The 22403-nt window shown below is 44.5% G+C and overlaps 2 protein-coding genes across 6 annotated transcripts in view; both read left to right on the forward strand.

Annotated features, from left to right (window-relative positions):
• SEPTIN5 (septin 5) overlaps positions 1-21900 on the forward strand; it is a 64530-nt gene extending 42630 nt beyond the window's left edge. For 3 of the 5 annotated variants that reach the window (XM_083149377.1, XM_083149368.1, XM_083149386.1), the window contains 7 exons: positions 1404-1521; positions 6436-6537; positions 6631-6727; positions 8060-8195; positions 14449-14478; positions 16701-16803; positions 19860-21899. In XM_083149377.1, coding sequence (XP_083005503.1) covers positions 1404-1521; positions 6436-6537; positions 6631-6727; positions 8060-8195; positions 14449-14478; positions 16701-16803; positions 19860-19916 — 643 coding nt within the window. In that variant the 3' untranslated portion in view covers positions 19917-21899. Of the gene's footprint in view, positions 1-1403; positions 1522-6435; positions 6538-6630; positions 6728-8059; positions 8196-14448; positions 14479-16700; positions 16804-19859 lie in introns of all 5 variants that reach the window. The other 2 variants (XM_083149349.1, XM_083149357.1) reach the window with 2 other exon arrangements.
• LOC146009232 (uncharacterized) lies at positions 8202-11297 on the forward strand. The gene is made up of 2 exons (XM_083149397.1): positions 8202-9701; positions 10043-11297. Exons 1-2 carry the CDS (start codon positions 9065-9067, stop codon positions 10462-10464), a joined length of 1059 nt encoding a protein of 352 aa, XP_083005523.1. The 5' UTR covers positions 8202-9064; the 3' UTR covers positions 10465-11297.
• Positions 21901-22403: the final 503 nt, after the last annotated feature.

The following is a 22403-nucleotide window of genomic DNA, read 5'->3' on the forward strand; positions in this document are numbered from 1 at the left end:
CCTGAAATTCTGGCCAAGAAAATGCCCAGAATCCCGCCAATTGTTATACTGGAATCTGCAAATCTTGTATCAGCCAAGTTGCCAAACCTGTCTCTTGACAGTTAGGAGCTGATTGGCTGGTAATATATCTTGGTCCACTTTCTCTCCATCCATCTCTCCATCCAAGTGTTCTGTGTAACTGTACATTGTTATATCTGCCAGTTCTTAAATCCCATATACAGGTATCTTATTTACTTTTGATGTTATTATTTCTGTCACTGCATGTACAAGCCTACTCTGACCTATCCACTCTCCTATTTACAGCACTGTGCTGTGTAAATTGACAGCCCAGGCGCAGATTACTTACAGCTGTACCAGTCTCCTTTGTTAGATTTTCAGGATTTGGAAATGCCAGTACACATGGGTAAATCCTGAATGACTGGCTTAGATTAGTGGAGTGTTCTGTCATGGGTAAATCCTGAATGACTGCCTTAGATTAGCGGAGTGTTCTTTCTTGTTATTATAAGAATCTGTACTTTTCTTTTAAATGTCAGCATAAAAGTTCATGTATGTCATAGCTTCTAACATTTCCATAGCCAACACCAGGACAAAATAAATCATGACCACAATATGTAAAAAATCCCACCAGAATACCCACTTCCCGGCAGACAGAAAGGGGGGTCTCGAGCAAAAACCAAATTCAGAGGTGAAGAGCCAGGGTCTGAGCAGGGAAATATCTGGGTCCTAAATCGGAAAGTGGTATTAATGTGTGTTTTAGCCCTGGAAACACAACATTGATTTAGAACAAATTGAAATGGATCATTAGCTATGAAAATCGACCTTTAGTGATATCAAGCATTTTCTAAGTGCTCTTATGGCTACAGATGTTTAGTAAATAATGAAGAGATGCCTCCTGCAAATGCATAATTCATGACTAATACCTGAATTGTTACAAATAACATGATTGATGTACACCTGAGACATACAGATGGGTCCACATACATCTATTCTCCATACAAGCCGTGTCATAATAACACGTGAGCACTGCATGACTCTGTAGCGCTAGTCGTCTTTTTTGTTGCAACTTTTTCTGTCAAAGAGCATCTAATTCTCAAAATAAATAAAACATACAAGCAGCTTCTGCTGATTAAAATGATATGCAGCATGTCTAGATTCAGTGTGTGATGGTTTATCTTGATTGGAAGGTTACAGTTTTTTCTGTTTTGCAAATAAGATGCATTCTAATGGAAAAAGTCACAAAAAAAGCCTTGTGCTTGGGGAATAGCATGGTGCAACTAGCAGGGCAACAAAAGGAAGCTAGATTACTTGAACACGAATCTACATACCAGGTATAGAAAAAGCCTTCATTAAACTCTGTAGCATCTTTTAAATTGACCTCTTTATATTATTCTCATTTGTGACAGGCTCCGGCCAGTGGATGTGGCGTTCATGAAAGCTCTTCATGAGAAGGTTAATATTGTTCCTCTTATTGCTAAAGCTGACTGCCTGATACCCAGTGAAATCCGAAAGTTGAAAGACAGGGTGAGTCTTCATGGCATTAAGCTGTGCAATATGGTTACAAAATTCCAGGTTAAAACACATAGCAACCTCTGGTCCAGGATGTGCAGGGAGCACAATGTAAGACATTATTTGACAATGCCATACTGTAAATCTGGGTACACACTAGAGCCATGTGTACCTGGACAATATGCCGGTCCACATGTGCGGTACACATAAGAACGATGTACTGAAGGACAGAATGATCCCTCGTTCCATCTTTCATTATACTATACGGTGCAACATGGCCGTCCAGAAGAAATAGTGGTACTCTTTACCTAGAAGGGCGCCCGCGATTGGAATCGCGGGCGTCGGGGGTAAAAAATCGCGGGCATCGCGGGTAAATCGCGGGTACATTAAAAACGGGTGCCCGCGATGACCGCGATTTTCCCATAGGGATCAATGTTAAAAACGGTCATTGACCGCGATTTTAATGTTTAATGCCTCAATGCCCGCGATTTGGCCATAGGAATCAATGTTAAATGGGCCACAGAGCCCTAATAGTGACCGTGAACTCTGAAATGGCCCCCACAATTGTTAACGCCACCCCACGATCAACGTGAACCCGAAGCGTGGCGGCGGTACGCGTCCTCTGACCTTTTCATGCCCTACTATCCACGTCGGCGTGGAGTTGAGAATATAATAGTGTAGCGAGCGCAGCGAGCCACCGAGGCCCGAAGCGTGGCGAGCGCAGCGAGCCCCGCGAGGGGACGCGGATACCTTCACAGGTAAACGCGTCCCCTCGCGGGCTTCACAGGTGTCCGCTTTTCGCCACGGACACCTGTGAAGCCCGCGAGGGGACGCGTATAACTGTGAAGGTATCCGCGTCCCCACGCGGGGCTCGCTGCGCTCGCCACGCTTCGGGCCTCGGTGGTTCGCTGCGCTCGCCACACTATTCTATTCTCAACTCCACGCCGACGTGGATAGTAGGGCATGAAAAGGTCGGAGGACGCGTACTGCCGCCCCTCGCGGGCTCGCTGCGCTCGCCACGCTTCGGGTTCACGTTGATCGTGGGGTGGCGTTAACAATTGTGGGGGCCATTTCAGAGTTCACGGTGACTATTAGGGCTCTGTGGCCCATTTAACATTGTTTCCTATGTAAAAATCGCGGGCATTGAGGCATTGAACACTAAAATCGGGTCCAATCTCATTTTTAACATTGGTCCCTATGGGAAATCGCGGCCATCGCGGGCATCGCGTCGCACCCGATTTTTAGTGCATTCGATGGTCGCGATGGGCGCGATGGGCGCCCTTCTAGGTAAAGAGTACCGAAATAGTTAGCGACCACAGGCCCAGGCAAATTGGGCAAAAAAAATAGAGGTACTTGTTTCCTAGCACGGCGCCCACTACTCCATTTACGTAGTGGGCTATTCAGGGTAAGGAAATCGCATCTCATGCCATTAATGGCATGCGATGCGATGCGATTTTTTATCGCATCCTATATTTTTAATGGGCTAAGTCAGTGGGGGTGCGTTAAACCTGTTTTTGGGACATACAATAATTTTATTGTATAAATAAAAAATAAAAAAATCGCATAGCATCGCATACGATCAAATCGCATGCAATGCGATTTCGTTACGTGCCATACGTAGAGAATCTGGGCGCCGTGCTAGGAAACAAGTTAAGATAAGATAAGTTATCTTGGTGGGGCATTTAAGGCCAAGCAGCAGGGCGTTACTCCCATACAAAGTAGACAAAGAAAACAAAAAAAACTACACTAAAGAGGTATAAAGAGTACAGTATAACAATTATGTCAATAGTTATATCCAATTTAATGAGAAAATAAATGCAGATATTTACAAAGTAAAGTAAAAATATACTATAAACCCAATAAAAATATATTTGAATTTAAATACAGATGACAAAAGCAGCTACAGTTGATACACTACCGTATATTTTTTGGGTGTGGTATGGCGCTCCGACGGGGGATCCCGACGGTCAGTATTCCGACTGCTGGTGCTCTGACAGGGGGGCGAGCGCAAAGAAGCCCCTTGCGGGCTCAGTGGCTCAGTACGCTCGCCACAGGTTCTTTTCTCCCTCTAAGGGGGTCATGGACCCCCACAAGGGAGAATTGCCCCTTTGTGTCGGGATCCCCCCTGTCGTAGTGTCATCCGGCACCCATATTTTTTGGATATCCAAAGATGGAATATGTGTCCTTTGTCTGTTCCTATGTTGAAATGCTCGTTATTATTGGGGTTGGTACCAGTCCACAGGGTCCCTTGGTGTTGGCTTTATGGGGATGCTTACTTGCCACTTGTTGCTTTGGTGTACTGTACATCAGGCATGTCCAACGTTGGCCCTCCAGATGTTGTGAAACTACACATCCCAGCATGCTTCGCCATAGTTTTGCTATTAGAGAATTCTAAAACTATTGCAAAGCATGCTGGGATGTGTAGTTTCACAATATCTGGAGGGCCAACGTTGGACATGCCTGGTGTACATGAAGGGTCCACTTTGAACAATGTTGGAGTCCCCAAAAAAAGGTGGAGCACAGGCTGGTTCAGTCACTGGACCGGTCAGTGGACTGGTACCAACCCCATTTTGCAAATAACATGAGCACAGCAACATAGGAACGGACAAGGACATACATTCCATCTTTATTGGACATCTAAAAAATATACGGTATCGGATGGACTGTACAGTGGCGTAGCTAGCGTAAGGCAGCCCCCGCTGCCGCTTGGGGGAGCGGGCGGCAGCAGGGGCGCCGGACCCTGGCACCCGCTAACCCTGCGGGGTCTGCAGTACAGGGACTAGGCAGTGGCGCACTCAGGTTTTTTTTTTTAAGCAGGGCGGCTGCTGACCTACTGCCGCTGCTGCTTCTGAATGCCCGTCGGCTCCTCAGCGCTGAAGGCATTTGGAAGCAGCAGCAGGAGGTCTGCAGCGGAGGGAGAGGTGGGAGAGAGGGATGCGCAGCGTGACAGCAGATCATGAGACCTGATGGTGCGTGAGCAGAAGTCGTCCCGGCCGGTGCTGGAGATCAATTGACCTGAAGTTTCCCAGGGCCGGTCAGTGAGGGACACAGCGCTAGTGATTGATGCACCTGAAGATGCCAGCGCTGCGGGAGATCCGGATCAGCAGGGCTGATGAGACCCGACAGAAGTGCCGCTATTGCTGATGGGAGACTGGGTACTTACCCAGGATGGGGGATAAGGAGGTACTTTACAAGTTATTTCTGTCGCCACCCTACTCTCTATGTCCTCAGTCCCCTTTCCCTGTCTGCTTAGGGCACTCTCTTACCTTCCCGTCCTCGTCTCCCTAGCCCCCTCCGCAGTTCCCCTCCCTCACTCCCTGTCTTCTCAGTCCCCTCTTCCACACCATCTCCTCTGCCCCCTCTCTCGCCACTCCGCCTCCACAGCCCCGTCTCTCACCCCACCACAACACCCATCTGCCCCTTCCCTGTCTCTCCAGCCCCCTCTCTCCCCACTCCATATGCCCAGCCCACTGTATATCCCCATCACAGTCCTCTATCTCCACAACCCCCCGTCTTTCATACTCCTTGCCTCCGCAGCCCCCTCTTTTTCTCTTTCCTGTGCTGTCTCCCCCCACCCCTCCATCCCCTCTCTCTCCTTTCCCTACCTGGCTACCTGGCAATGTCTCAGGGACACCCTCTTTTTCTCCCTGTCTATACAACTTTCTGTCCCTATCACTCACTCTCTCTTGCTCCCCTCTTTCTCTATCTCTCACTTCTGAGCAGTGTATATGTACAGTATGTAAAAATAGGGGAATAACCCCAAGTGCATTATATGGGGGCGCCAAATAGTTTTTTGGCAGGGCGGAGCTAAATTTATAGTTACGCCCCTGGGACTGTAGCTGCTTTTGGCAACTGTATTTTAATTCAAATATATTTTTATTGGGTTTATAATATATTTTTACGTTGTTTAATTTATTTATAAATTATCTGCATTTATCTTCTCATTAAATTGGATACAACTATTGACATAAGTGTTCTAATACCTTTTAATGCAGTTTTTTTTGTTTTCTTTGTCTACACAGAAAGATCCAGAGGAGCAGATGTGTACGGCTGTACATGATTCACATTCTGTTATTAAACATTAATCTGTACTTCTTTCCTAGCAGGGCGCCCACTAAGCTATTTGCTTAGTGGGCTATTCTGCGTAGTGAAATCGCATCGCACATCGCATGGCATGGCTTTTTGTGCCTTGCGATGTGTGCGATGCAATCTCAGTAGTTAATTTAGTTAATTTATTCACTGCACCCTGAGGGAAATCGCATCGCAGATGAGATGAGACGAGATGAGATGTCAGAAGTTCATATGGTAAAACAGCACCACTCTCCACCTCACCCCGAAGCATGGTGAGCGCAGTGGAACGCATCCTCCGACATTTTCATACCCCCACTATCCACGTCGGCATGGAGTTGATTTTATATAGTGTGGCGAGCCCGAAGCATGGCGAGCGTAGCGTGCCCCGTGAGGGTATGCGGATTACCTTACATGTATTCCGCTTCCCCTCGCGGGGCTCGCCACGCTTCGGGCTCGCTGCGCTTGCCACACTATATAAAATCAACTCCACGCCGACGTGCATAGTGGGGGTATGAAAAGATCAGAGGATGCGTTCCGCCGCCCCTCGCGGGGCTCGCCATGCTTCGGGGTGACGTGGAGAGTGGTGCTGTATTAGGTGTTTTACCATATGAACTACTCATCTCACATCTCACGCCACAAAAAAGGGCCATGCGATGCGATTTCACTCAGTGAATAAATTAACTAAATTAACTACTGAGCGTACGTAGGAAATCTGGGCGCCCTGCTAGGAAACAAGTACCCATTAATCACCTTTCCCAATGCTTTCTACATACCTGTCTTGTCATTTTTTACCATTATAAAGTATTTTCTTTGCTTTGCTACACTGCCAACATTTCTGTCTCTTCTTTTCTTTCTCAGGTCAGGGAGGAGATTGAGAAGTTTGGGATAAAAGTCTATCAGTTCCCAGAATGTGACTCCGATGAAGATGATGACTTCAAACAGCAAGACAAGGAGCTTAAGGTAAGGAGTGTTTCCTGATATAGAAGGCTTTTCGCCCCATATATAGGACTTCTGTCCAGCTCTGTCCATAATTAATTCATTTATGTTTTGCAGGAGAGTGCACCTTTTGCTGTAATTGGAAGCAATACAGTGGTAGAGGCCAAAGGTCAGAGGGTACGAGGTCGTCTCTATCCATGGGGCATAGTAGAGGGTGAGTTATATAAGTGTGTGTATCCACCTCACTGACATAATTATGTTATAGGGAGACATGGTGGTAGTTTTACCGGGTATTACAAATTCATATGACATTCCATGATTATAATGTTTTGTCCTTGGAAGTTTTTGTTTTATATTTACACTGTTTGTTTTATTCTGTATATTGTATGCACCTTCTGATGTTATGGTGTGTACACACGGTGAGATCCCCTTGCTATTTGACTTAAGATTCGAGTGCTATACAATCTTTGCTACAGTATCTCTGTAGTATTTACATACAGTTCATACAATCTGCATTAGATCTGCACTATATAGTCATTGCTGCCCTGTCTATCTGGGTTTCAATTTGTGCTGTCACGGGAGTGCGCATGGGGATCGCAAGGTAAAAAACTTGTGTGATCTGCATGCGATTTTGACTATATAGTCAAAATGTAATGTCAAATCTCACCGTCTGTACTGATATTTAATAACCGAAAAGTATTTACAATACAAAGAACACATTATAAATAAATTAAAAAGTGATGTTGGGGGTTGTAGTTTTGCCTAGAGTACATTATGTGTAGCTTGCATCTATAGCACACTCTGAGCTCCGAGTCTTTTTGGAAAGAATGGCTCAGCACTAATAGTTCCAGCGATGTTGGGTTATAGCCGAGTCGTATAGTATATATATATATATATATATATATATATATATATATATATATATATATATATATATATGTCTAGAGCTGAGTTGTCTCTTAAGGTGCCCATACACTGAGTGATAACTGTGTGTTTTCAACTATATCGCATGGCCTGCAAATCACATGCATATCGATTTTCATGCGATTTGCTTGCGATGCGATCGGGCCCTAGTTCAAAAACCACGAGCTGCACAGACTTTATGTGCTGTGCGATGGGATATGTTTGCTGTCCCATACGGTAGTGAATACCTTTGTGCGAATCTGGCACGTTGCCTGGCAAAGGTTGCGATATTGGGTGTAGATGACAAAAATGAAATGCAACAACACTTTGCACCCTCTGCTTTGAGTCCAACTTTAAGTAGGCTATACTTAAAAATAGTATAAACAATAGTAAAATAGAACAATATGTTTTACTTTTCTTTGATCTGTTTGACGTATAAATTGATTCTGATTATTTCTACAAACCAAGCCCTGGCTGCAAGGCTGAGTAAAGTGAGGACTGATGTACTTCCTCTCACCACAACATTTTGAACAATTAAGTGAAATCCTGTGTAGTAGATGTCTCCTGCATGCTGCCTGTCACTGAATGAACATCACTTTGAACAGTACTGTTCTCGCTCACATGTGCCCCTGTGTGTATGCAGTGGAGAACCAGGCACACTGTGACTTTGTGAAGCTGCGAAATATGTTAATCCGGACTCACATGCACGATCTTAAAGATGTTACATGTGACGTGCATTACGAGAACTACAGAGCCCAGTGTATCCAGCAGATGACTAGGTAAGCAATTTAAAATAAGTATTACATTAATTATTTGTAATTGACCTCTGCTTTTCTGCTGTGCTATATATTCTGTATTTTATACACACAGCTAACCCAGCTAATGTCCACCAGCATTGATAAAGGGCCACTAAACCTAGACTACAAGTTGTGTTATATATAGTGTATGTTCTCTGTTATTAGCCGTATTATGGGGAATGTGGTCTGGTGCTGGTTTCTGGCATTACTGTCCTGTTTTGTCACAGAGATTAGCCCTGGTCATCTTCATAGTATTGGGCATACATCCAGGGGCGGAACTTGTGAGTGGTGGGCCCAGGTGCAAAAGAACACTTTAGGCCCCACACCCATGGGTGACAGGGGTACAAGCTGCTGGTCTAGACAGCAATGGGCCCCTTAGTCCTCAGGGGCCCCGGTGCAATGCACCTGCTGCACCAATGGTAGTTCCGCCTCTGCATACATCATCTGCCCAATGATCCCGTCTCATTCCCAGGATCACATCTCGCTTCTGACATGATCCCAATAGTTCTGTGTATATTTCAGAATGTTATTGGTAACGCTTTAATCCACAACAATTTGTATATCAGCTTTAGTGGACCCTGACTTTCATATATAACTCATACCCCTTTTCCACTTGCAAAAATATCCCGGGTTTTTGCACATGAACGCGCATCAACCCGGGATTTAGTGCAGTGTGAAAGGGTCTTGGGCGAATATCCCGTGTTCAGCATTCCGGGATCTCTACCCAGGTCCTGACCTGGGTAGGATCCGGAATCGACACGGGATGCGGCCAGTGTGAATGGTCCCGTACCCGGAATCGGGTACACGGGACTTTAAAAAAGCTGCTGATTGGAGCTTTGTTTGGGCTCACAATGCTGATGTCATCTGAAATCGCACTGGAAAGCGGAAGAGAAGCCCTGGACATGTGCAGATCGGAGCAGACGGGCATCATGGCAAACTGGACGGACCAGGAAGTGAGAGAGCTCCTGAGCATAAGGGGCGAGGAGGAGATAAAACGCCAAATTACTGGCACAGTCAAAGATGCCGTGGTTTATAAAAACATATCAAAGCTGCTTGAAGCCAGAGGCATGATCCGGTCACAACAGCAAGTTGTCAATAAACTGAAGACCCTGAGAAAGAAGTTCATGAAGGTGCATGACAACAACCGTAAAAAGAGTGGGGCTGGCCGCATCGAGTGGGAATATTATGACATCTGCGCAACCGTCTTCGGGCACACAGCTCTCTGCAATCCTGTGAGTCTGTCTTCAAGTTCACAGTACATTGCTGCAGAAAGCAGCCAAGGCCCTGAAGATACACAGACAAGTGAAGTCTGCCACTCATCACCCCTGCTAATTGAGGACACACCTGATTGTAGTGAGCATGAAACATCCACCCACCTGCCCAGCCCTGATGGCAGCATATCCGTCGCCGTTGAAGAGGTCGTGGAAGCTGCGACCACTGACAGTGGGTTTCCACAAAGTGCCGTCTCCCCAACTTTGCAGAGAAACAGTAAGTTTATTTTTTAAAGACACATAGCACACTATAGGGTTAGGTTGGGGGTGTTGGGGGTGGGGTGGAGGTGGAGCATAGGGTTATGCACAGCATAGTGGTCCTCCAGCAGTTGTGGAACTACATATCCCAGTATGCCTTGGCACAGTTTAAGCATTGCCTAATAGCAAAACTGTGGCAAGGCATGATGGGACTTGTAGGCTGTGGGAAGGGGGGGGGGGGGGGTGACATAATATACAGTTATCAAAGTATAACCTGCAGTGATGTCGCAGTGTGTTATAGTTTGCCAAAGCTGCTATTTTTATGTATGGTCATTTTCAATTTATATCTTATCTTTACAGTTTACAACGTTCCACCTAGAACGAAGAAAATGAACAAAGCGGGGCAAGCAGCTAGAGCCATGACAAGTGCCCTTGTTGAAGAACTCCGAGAAATGGACAATGCTATGTCCACACAGGAGAATGCAAGGATCGACAAATTTTTAGAGGCCGAGCGTGAAATGCAGGACTCATTTCTTTCTAAAATCCTGTCAATGCAGGAACGCATGAATAGAGAGGCTCTTGAGCGTCATAGGGAATTGCAGCAAATGAACATGGCGTTCATGGAACGTTTGTTCAATAATCCAAAAGCTCCTAACCAACACCACAGCTCACAATACCCTGAACCGGGTTATTCCACATATAATCATGGACCATACTTTGGTTCAAGCAATGCTGCAAATGAGCAAACCTCAGAGTTTTCAGTTTTTCGCAATTTGTCTTAAAGCTATAGGCACATACTTAATTTTTTTTGTTTGTTTTGCACTTAAAGTGCCTCGGCACTAGTTGACCTCAGTGTTTATGTACCTGTAGTTCATTGTTTTGCACTTAAAGTGCCTCGGCACTAGTTTACCTCGTTTTTTATGCACTACTAGTACATTTTGTGTTGCACTTAAAGTGCCTCGGCACTAGTTTACCTCAGTGTTTATGCACTACTAGTACATTTTGTGTTGCACTTAAAGTGCCTCGGCACTAGTTTACCTCGGTGTTTATGCACTACTAGTACATTTTGTGTTGCACTTAAAGTGCCTCGGCACTAGTTTACCTCAGTGTTTATGCACTACTAGTACATTTTGTGTTGCACTTAAAGTGCCTCGGCACTAGTTTACCTCGGTGTTTATGCACTACTAGTACATTTTGTGTTGCACTTAAAGTGCCTCGGCACTAGTTTACCTCAGTGTTTACATACCCTCCAACATGACCCACTCCATTAGGTACAAAATGTTCTGCTCCTGGACTTCCCTGCCAGTGGCAGTTACAGAGGTTGGACTCCAGCATAGTCCACAATTCAAAGAGGGGGGTCACATCAACTGTCAGTGAGTCCAGGACAGTGATGTTTTGAGTGGCAGGTGTGGCTCCCCTTTTTGAACATTGGATTGTGCTGCAGCTCCAACTCTGCAACTGCCACTGGCAGGAAAGTCCAGAAACAGAGCATTTTGTACCTAATGGAATGGGCCATGTTGGAGGGCATGCGTTTATGTACCTGTAGTTCATTGTTTTGCACTTAAAGCAGGCATGTCCAACGTTGGCCCTCCAGACGCTCCGAAACCACACATCCCAGCATGCTCCGCCACAGTGTTGCTATTAGAGAATGCAAAAACTATCGCAAAGCATACTGGGATGTGCGGCCTCAAAACACCTGGAGGGCCAACGTCGGACATGCCTGACTAAAGTGTTAATGCACAACTGGTTGTGCATTCGGTTAGCTTGAAATGCTAAACTTCAAGCAATTCTTGTTTGGGATGGGGGGGTTGGGACGAGGGAGGTTGGTATGGGGGCGGTTTGGACGGGGGGTTGGTATGGGGGGATTGGGACGGGGGCGGTTGGGATGGGGGTGGTACGGGTGGAGGAGGGTTTCTTTATTGTTTTATTGTTTTATTGTTGTGTCTATACAAAGGCAAAATGAAAGGCAAATAAAAATTGCACCTACAATCCAAAGGTGCTAAACCAAATAAAAAAATTATAATTTTAAACACCCTTGTCATCACTTTTTTTTTAGTTAAAATGACCATTTCATATGGTATTTGCAGTGATTTCCTGGGATCAGTGTGAATGGGGCTGTCCCGGGTCGATCCCGGGTCTGAATGCAGTGTGAAAGGGTACATTCCCGGGTAGTGTCCCGGGAAGCATCCGGGTACACATTCCCGGGTCTGACCCGGGACTGCAAGTGGAAAAGGGGTATCACAATACTAAAACTTTATAATGTAACTTACAAAAAGTATATTGATAACACATAATGCCAGAATCTGTGGTTTGCACATGTTGTTTGTTCAGGGGAGAGAACAGTGTGGTGCTATTGGAGATCTTTCTTCCACCGTTGCTACTCCATTGTTACAAATTATTTCAGCTGTTTAACTACTTCCCTGGCATTGTCCCTGTCATGGCCTGCCCCTGTCTAGTGGCTTCACACCATCTGTAATAAGTATTACCGGTGGTGGATGTGAATAATTATCCCTCTGGGGAATCTAGGGCACAGTTGACTACCTTAGAATGTTCGTGTCGTGGAGAAAACCGGAGAAGAGACGCTGCATGCCACTTCAGATTCCCATGTTAATCTGCACATCCAGTCTGATTTAACTGGCACAGACAAGATGTGGGAGATCTGTTCACTCTTATGTGTGTACAAAGGACTGGCCAAAAATTCAGGAGCCTCCTGGCACATGCTGGAGAGTAGGCATGAATGATCTAGGGCAGGGATGGGGAACCTTCGGCCCTCCAGCTGATGTTGACCTACAGATCCCAGCATGCCCTGCAACAATTTTACCATGGACAAATAGCAAAACTGTAGCAGGGCATGCTGGTATGTGTAGTTCAACAACAGCTGGAGGGCCGAAGGTTCCCCATCCCTGATCTAGGGGTAATAATAGAGAGGTGTTAAACACATACCTGCTTACTATTCTGGAATGTCTGGGGACCTTATGAACAACAGGGTGTTTCTCCACATGTTCCAGGAGAGTAAACCAGCCTCCCAGATGCCACCCAGTGAATGCCATGATCCAGATATTTACAGCAGAGGGCAGGGCCATAAATATGCCATTCATGATGCAAAGCCCCCCACCTTCTATCTAGATGACTGAAAGTATGACTGAACAAGGTTTTGGTATAGACCATCGGTTCCCAAACTTTTTTCTCTCCCGTACCCCTTGATTAGGCTTTTCATTTATGAGTACCCCCTCCTCTCAATTTGAAATATCCACAGTTCTTATGAGTGGAGTGGAAGTGAGCGGAATGTGTGTCCTTATATTAAGGAGTGGCGGAGGAGTAGTTTGCATCAGGAATCGGGTCCTTCTGTGTATGGCCGCTGGCTGTATACCGTCTCCGGGGTTCCCGCTAACACCTGTAGTATTAATGCAGCTGTTTCCTCCACCCGTGTCAGCATGGGGCAGATGAGCGCTAATGTCTGAGGGCAGCGCAGGTGGCTCCCAGTGGATTGCTGGTCAGGGAAAAACATGAGGAGATGCTGATGACGCTGCGGATGGAATTGGAAGTGACGCAACATGGTCCATCTCCAACGCAATGGGAGACTTATTCCGCCATCGGGAGACTTCTTCTCTGTCCACCTTACCAATATTATTTTCAAGTACTAACTGGTCTGCAGAGTACCCCCAGGGGTACCAGTACCCCAGGATGGGAACCACTGTGCTAGGAGAAAAATTCTACTTGCACCACTGTTGATAGTATTCTGGCACGTGTTTCATGCTAGTAGTCTTCTCCTTGTATTACAGTCATCTGACCTTTGGGGGCACTGTTGTACTGGAAGCTATAATATTTCATTCGACATGGTCTGGCAAAAAAGAATGTTAAAAATGTACACAGACAAGAAAGATTTCTGAAGCACAATAATGTACAGTATGCCTGTGCTAGACTGGTAGAAGAAAAATAAAATAAATAATGCAAGTATTCCTGACATGGTATTCTTCACATAATAATTTAAATACATGTAGACATATAATTATAGTAAATCAGTTCTTGATCGCTATAAAACTTATGGTGGGAGAAAAGCAAAAGAGAACAAGGAACTGTGCCCCTGGACCATGAGACCGATTCAAACCCGTTCGTTATGGACCGAATTCGTCCCTGGTGGTCTGGGCCGGGCGGCTGACCACAATGGTGAGCGACCATCGAATGTTTCTCTCCCGTTCAGCCGCATGCGAGCAGATGTGTATGCGAACACATCCGCTCACTTGCTAGTCAGGTGAGGGGGAGCGTTCGGCGGGAGGCGCTTACCTGTCTACCAGGTCTGAATCAGGCCCCATGTTCCAATGTAAGGAGAGTAAATACATGTTATTATTTTTGCATACAGGGTAAATACTGGCTGCTTCTGCATGTAGCCCACCATTTTAACTGTATTAACCTTAGTTCAGATCTATGCAAGCAGTGTATTAGTGCAGCATACGTACATAGGTGTGCATCCAGCTATAATAGCCTACTCTAGTTACTGGACCGATCCATTGACCAAACTAGAAATGCAAACCATAAATTCTGGCAGCTCGGTTGATTCTACAGATCACATGCAGTGAGGTGACTGCAATGAGAAAATCACTAATATTAGATATTGTAGCTTAACGCTATCATCTATTTAATAATAGATTTGCTTGTGACCTCAGCACGTCTAAAAACCAGCAATACCATACCAGACCTTCTAATTTTATTAACCTTTAGTGTGACGAGTATTGCAGTCCTGAGTAATCACTTTTTGTCTTTTAAAGGCATGAAGAAAATGAGAACACAGCACAAAGGTTGGGGTTAAAATTGAGTCACATTTTATCACTTATATTTTACATTATAAGGTTTCTATGTGTGTGTTTCTGGGTTTGGACTTGAACATGTTTAATTTCATGTAATGAAGATTAGTTGGCAATAATTATTTTTTTAATTAATGTAATATAAACCTGAATATGCAGTTTAATGTTTATATATGTTTGTAACATTTAAGTTCTTTACAACACTTTCTTCTTCTTAACCCTCTCTTTAGCATTACAGCCTTACTGTTGTCTGTCTGGGGATTTGTTTTTAAATAATACCTGCAAAATAATTGGAACCAGCGGGGGGGCTCCAGAGGTTAGGCTGTAGCAGTCTAAAATTCAAATAGGCGAGCCACACTGACTGCCACCCACAACCATGCCAAACAGGGCCGGGCTGGGACCAGAAATCGGCCCTGGCATTTTGAGCACACAGGCCCACCAGTAGCGGGTGGGACCTGTGCACTGCGAAGCCACGCAGCGAAAAGGGGGCGTTGCATCACAAAAAGGAGGCATTACACATTATGGAACACACCGTAATGCCCACTACACATTATGGAACAAAACATTATGCCCATTACACATTGCCAGATACATATGCCCCACAGTGGCAGGTACATATTATGCCCCACAGTGCCAGATACATATTATGCCCCACAGTGCCAGATACATATCATTCCCCACAGTGCCAGGTACATATTATGCCCCACAGTGCCAGATACATATGCCCACAGTGCCAGATACATATTATGCCCCACAGTGGCCGGTACATATTATGCCCCACAGTGCCAGATACATACTATGCCCCACAGTGCCAGGTACATACATATACACGAGGGAGGTAGGGGCAGTAGGCAGGACAAGACAAAACAAGAGCAGGCCACTCACTTGCACTGTGACACAGCAGGCAGGTCAGAACGGATCCCACCAGGTCCACATGTGATGCTCTGCCAGGCTCTCCCGTCCGCTTGTGCCTCTCCCGTCACCTTCTCCCGTCACCTTTTCCCGCCCACAGCTGGCCCCTCAGCTCCCCCCACCAGCGCTGCTCACTCTGGAAGGATGTCGGCGCCTGTGGCTCAGGCACTGTCGCGTCATGATGCTGCGGCTTAATGACATCAATATGCAATTGACGTGCTGCGGAGCTCAGTATGTGCAAATCAGGTTGCACAAAATCGTCCCACAAGGCCATTGGCCCTTCTGGCATTTTCCAGAAGTGCCAGATGGCCAGTCCGGCCCTGATGCCAAACATTGCTGGCCTGGACTCACTGGCAGCTGGTTTGCCCCTGGTTGGGGATACAGTCACTAGGTCAACAAGGGGAAGGTCAGCATGCATTGGGTGAACCACTGAAGGTCAACATGTCTTAAAGTCGACATGGAGTTAGGTCGACAGGGGCGTTAGGTCAACACAAGTATTAGGTTGACATGGGCTAGGTTGACAGTCAAAAGGTCGACTTGGGGTTTTTTAAAAATTTTTAGCCGACAGGCATTATTTCATGCCCTACCAGCCACTAGGGTGTGGCGGAATAAGAAAATAGTGTGCCCGAAGCATGGTTAGCGCAATGAGCCATGCGAGGGGACGCAATGCACTTTTTTAGTGTCAACATTTGGGATAAAAAAATGGAAAAAACCCATGTCAACCTTTTAACTGTCAACCTTGCCCATGTCGATCTAATGCTTGTGTCGAACTAATGACCCTGTCAACCTAACCCCATGTCGACCTTCAGACATGTCGACCTTGATGCATGTCGACCCTATGACCCATACCCAATTGTTGAGACTGTCAGTCAATGTAAAATTTCACTATAAATATATATGTCAGAAGATCGACAGCAGCATCCCGAGCATCAGAATCCAGATGAGCTGGGTTAGTATACCAACCCTCTCCCCCTGACCCCCTAGCCAGTGTTGTGGCTGCTGGTTGGGATGCCAGAGCCGGAATAAATATATATATATATATATATATATATATATATATATATATATATATATATATATATATATTGGAACACCATAAATATAAAACTTCTTAAACTATTCTCTATCTTCAAGCCGAAAGTCAATGAATTTGACGCAACAAGAGAAAGCCAATCTCTCTATGATAGATAAAATGCTTTGTGCGATTCCTTATATCTGGCTTTGTTAAGCCTGTGCCCTGGAGTAACACTGAGTAACACTGATCCTAACACTAAGTGCACTGTATTCTCCTGCTTTCCTCACAGCAAACTGAATCAGGATAACAGGATAGAGAGTCCCATCCCCATCCTGCCTCTGCCAACCCCTGATGCTGAAACAGAGAAACTCATAAAGATGAAGGATGAAGAGGTAAGTGTTACATGCTCCTGCTGTGCATAAATCAGCCTTGCCTTGTGATGTTTGTTGATTTTGTTGCTCTCCACCAGCACGGATAGAAACATAGAATTTGACGGCAGAAAAGAACCACTTGGCCCATCTATTCTGCCCTTTTTTAAACATGTTACCTCAAACCATATTTGATCTTTTTTTTTTTGTAAGGATATCAATATGCCTATCCCCTGCTTGTTTAAATTGTACTACTGTATTTGCCTCTACCACCTCTGATGGGAGGCTATTCCACTTATCCACTACTCTTTCTGTGAAGTAATTCTTCCTCAAATTTCCCCTGAACCTTCCTCCCTCTAGTTTCAGTGCATGTCCTCTTATTCTGTTGCTCCTCTTCCTGTGAAGAATGTCTCCCACCTGTACCTTGTTAAAGCCCTTGATATATTTGAAAGTTTCTGTCATGTCCCCCCTTTCCCTTCTCTGCTCTAAACTATACATATTAAGGTATTTTAGTCTTTCCTGGTACGTTTTGTGATGTAGGCCATGCACTATTTTAGTTGCCCTTCTTTGTACAGTCTCTAATGTATTTATATCCTTCTGGAGATATGGCCTCCAGAACTGAACACAATACTCTAGATGAGGTCGTACCAATGAACTATTCAGTGGCATTATTACTTCTTTCTTTCTACTGCTGATACCTCTCCCTATGCAACCAAGCATCTGACTTGCCTTCCTCATTGCTTTGTTACATTGCCTAGCTGCCTTTAAGTCCCCTGAAATAGTGACACCTATATCCCTCTCTTCCCAAGTAGTTTCCATTATAGTGCCATTTATACTATATTTAGTCTTTGGATTTTTGAGAGCCAAGTGCATCATTTTGCATTTTTGGCATTAAACTGTAGTTGCCATGCTCTTGACCATTCCTATAATCTACCTAGATCATCAATCATATGTTTTACCCCTCCTGGTGTGTCTACCCTGTTGCATACCTTTGTGTCATCTGCAAAAAGGCACATTTTACCCTCAATTCCATTTGCAATATCACCAATAAAAATATAAAAAACACTGGTCCAAGTACAGATCCCAGGGGTACTCCACTTGTAACCTTTCCCTCCTTTGACTGTACTCCGTTTACTACAACTCTCTGTTTTCTGTCCTGCAACCAAGATCTTATCCATTCAACTATCTTAGATTCCAATCCCAAGCTTTCAAGTTTATTTAACAGACTGCGATGTGGGACAGTGTCAAAAGCCTTACTAAAGTCTAGATAAGCTACATCTACAGCCCCACCTTGATCTATTACTTTAGTCACCCAGTCAAAAAAGTCAATAAGATTTGTTTGACATGATCTTCCCCCAGTAAACCCATGCTGTTTCGTATCCTGTAAATTGCTGGTTTTGAGAGATTCTACAACTTTTTGTTTTAAGATTGTTTCCATCATTTTCCCTACTACTGATGTAAGGCTCACTGGTCGATAGTTGCTTACCTCTTCCTTGCTTCCACTTTTGTGCAGTGGGACTACATTCGCTGTTTTCCAGTCCTCTGGAATTACTCCAGTAGCTAGTGACTGGTTGAATAATTCTATTATTGGTTCTACCAGCTCCTCTTTAAGCTCTTGTAGTATCCTTGGATGTATCCCATCTGGCCCCATTGATTTATCCACTTTCAGTTTTGAGAGTTCTGTGAGGACTTTCTCCTCTGTAAATGTACTTGTTTCTCCCTCAGTTTTCTGACTATACTTGCAACTTAACTGTGCCCCCTTGCCCTCTCTTTAAGCAGTGAATACTGAGCAGAAGTAATTATTAATATGATCTGCTATTACATTGTCCCCCTCAAGAAGACTTCCACTCTCTGTCTTTAGTCTTATTATTCCACTTATTGTTTTTCTCCTTTCACTTATATACCTAAAAAAGTTTTCCCCCCTTTACCCACTGACTGGGCCATTTTCTCCTCAGCCTATGCTTTTGCACATATGATTACCTTCTTAGCCTCCTTCTGTCTAACAAGATACACCTCTTTGTCCTCATTATTCTGCGTCTGCTTAAATTTCTTAAAGGCCAACTTTTTTGCTTTCACAATACTTGCTACTTCTTTCACAAACCACAATGGCTTCCTTTTCCTTGTGTTTTTCCTAACTCTTTTGACACAAAGGGTGACATTTAATAGGATGCGAGTTTTAGTAACATTTCAAAATCGCCCATTATCGCACTTTTTGAAATCGCATTTTTTCCAGCAAATTCGCATATTTAATAAGATGCGTTTTCCGGGCAAAAAAGTGCGATAATTGGTCATGAAAATGTGTGAATTTGAGGAACTGTGCGAATTTGTGTTTAAAAAATGAAAAAAAAAAATGGCGTGAGGTCCCCCCTCCTGAGCATAACCAACCCCAAGCTCATTGAGTCAGACCTGGTAAGCGTAGGGGTCGCCCGTATTCTAAAACCAGCCCCGGACTCTTGGACTGGTCCTGGTTCCAAAAATACGGGGGACAAAAAATCTGGGGGTCCCCCGTATTTTGAAACCAGCACTGGGCTCCAACAGTACCGAATGTTAAAATAAAACACACACAGAAAAGTAGAACTTTATTACACACACAAACACACACCTACCTCACTTTTACACAAATATACTTACCGACCCAGGATCCAGCACTGCCCTCTCTTCTCCACAGCCGGCTCACCCCGCACTGACAATGGGTGAGCTGGCTTCCTGCAGCGCTGATCACAGCTTCTATAGCACTGTCCCAGCGATACAGAGGCTGCTAGAGTCTTTGGCTCGATGTGTCTCCATGCAGCAAGTATTTGCTCTGCACAGAAACAAAATAACTCACACAAATCTAACTCTCTCTGCACATGTAACATCTGCCCTACCTGCAGTGCACATGGTTTTGCCCATTTTGAGAAAAAATTTGTACTGCGACCAGATCTGAATAAGGGCCAATGTGGCTACGTCTGCTTCGGAATTGTGTGACGCTCAGTATCAGGCACAATATGTGCATGTTTATGTGTATGTTACAGTATATGTCTAGCCATTTTCTCTCCTTAGTCTGATATTCTCCTAACCCTTTCTTCAATCTCTTCCAGCTTCGGCGAATGCAGGAAATGTTGCAGAAAATGCAGCAGCAGATACAGGAACAGTGAGCACCTATAAATATAGCCCCCTCAGATTTCCTGCTCCCCCAGCCCTTCACTTCAAGGACCAGTTTGGAGATGGATGTGGTACCATGGACTCATTGCAGCATCTTATTTATTGTTCTCAAATACCCGTCCAATATGAACTCCTTCCTCTGTTGACCTCTCCTGTGTCTCTACAACATCCCTACAATGGAGTCAAGCACTTAACAAACAGCTAATGTCTACTGTGCATTCCACTTATGTCCCTTATGCATTGAGGAGTTGCAACGAACCCCTCGTTCTCTTCAACACCTTTCAGAAGAAATCAGGACAACTGCAAAGCCTTCTGGGAAATTGCACCCTTGGACATATTGGGTGATAAATGATCAAGTTGTAAGCCAACATATCCTGTATCTTCCACATGGCTCTGTCCTATAACGCAGATGAGGTGTTTCTGGTAAAGGGAGGCAGCTCAGTAATTGTTTTCTACCTACACAGTACCCCTGCTCTAAAAGAAGCTTGTGTTATTTTTATTTGTACAGTGTTGCAGTTTCTTGGACTCAGGACTTGTTTTTTTTGCTGTATCAATGTTTACTCACAGTAAAATTACTTGACGAGTAACCTGCTAATCATTAGAGAGCACCAGAGAGGAGGTACTACTGCCTACAGAAAAGTGCAGAGGGATGCGCAGAGCTGACATTGGATTCTTAAGCTCTTTGCCCATGCTGACATTCAGCATATGATCATTCACTGTCCATCGCTAGATGGATACTATACAGATTCAGCAGTTGGAGCCAGTCTAGTGTGTTAGCACTGAATACATGTCCAGTTGTTTGCCTTAAATACAAATAGATATAGTCCACAAGCAGACAAAGGCATTCTGTACTCTCAATTCCAGCAACCCTTTGCACGCTACCAGTGAACATGAAATGGACTGTACTGTGTTGTTGAGGAAGGGACCAAATATATCACTAACATTCTATTGCTATAGATTAGTCTGACCCCATTACTACAGCTCTGGAGTTGGCACTCCAGACATTGATCAGGTGAAGACAGTGGTAGACACAAATCTGCCCTGCGTGCTACTAACAGATTGGGATTAATAGAATAACCTGTTTCCTCATGAGTGGACTAATCAAGAATTGGATGGGGTATTTTATTTTCAGTAACTGCCCCTCCTAGTTTACAGAGCAGTGTGGATTCTTGGTAATATCCCCCTGCCAGCAGGGGCAGATTTAGGGGTGGTGGTGCCCCCATTTTATTATTTTTATTGGTTGATATAAGCCCTCATTTGATGATAGCCAAATTAATAGAACAGCTTAAAAAATGCCTGACTTTTTTGTTTTTTGTTATGTATACCTAAGTAGGATAGCTTATAGTGGCAGTATGTCCTTGTTGTACCTGGTAAGACTCCATACAAGATAGCATATGGTACAGTATGGTGGAAATATTTTGTTATTGGTACATTTCGGTCTGATAGTAATAACACAAGCATCCAAGTGCCGCCTCCAACAAGTGCCGCCCCTATGCACATGCCTAATCCGAAATTCACCTCCGTGTGCAAAGTCCCATGATGTCAGCAAGCACCATCCCTAGGAGTTACTTAAATATTCTCACTGCAGTATATATATATATATATATATATATATATATATCACATAACAAACATTTGCATAGAAATTACCTGCTATTCAGAGTTAAAAGTGGAAGGAGGTAGGAGATTTCTGTAAGGTGATCACTCATATCATTACTGGTGAGCACTGGTCGGACCTCTTACTGTATTATGTATTACGTTACCATTATTTGCACAATAGTTACCCCACATTCACACTTTAGTGCAATGTCCTATGGGAGTTGTACACAATTATAGCTTGGAACATACTGTATCCATATATGCCTTCCTGCACATACAAGTGTCTCTGTATACTATAGGGGGGGGGGGGGGGGATCTTAGAATGCACACCCAATATACATGAGGTGCTATCATGCTGGGACTTGTAGTTCTGCAAAGAAAAACACGTGGTGCAGATGCACACTCCATATTATTAATCAATCAATCAATAACAGAGGTTCTTGGTATATCAATTGGCCAAGAAATATTTGCCCACCAACCAGCTTCACGGTAACCTCATTTCTGGTGGGTCCCTTCTGGTAGGGACCCACCAGAAATGAGGTTACCGTGAAGCTGGTTGGTGGGCAAATATTTCTTGGCCAATTGACATACCAAGAACCTCTGTTATTGATTGATTGATTAATAATATGGAGTGTGCATCTGCACCACGGGTTTTTCTCTGTATACTATGCAGATACAGACCATAGCTGTGTGTATTATAGACATACAGTATTCCCCTGCCATACACCACATTCTTTTTGTGCACATCCTATATTTATCCTAGTCTTGGAAAGACTGTCAGATCATGGGCCAGATTCTCTAAGCTTCAAAAGTGATAAAATGGAGAGTGATAAACAGCCAGCCAATGAGCTCGTGCCTGACATTTTTCAAACACAGTCTGT

Source organism: Crinia signifera, chromosome 1 (genome assembly GCF_055691185.1).
Source record: "Crinia signifera chromosome 1, ASM5569118v1, whole genome shotgun sequence".
Classification (NCBI taxonomy): domain Eukaryota; kingdom Metazoa; phylum Chordata; class Amphibia; order Anura; family Myobatrachidae; genus Crinia; species Crinia signifera.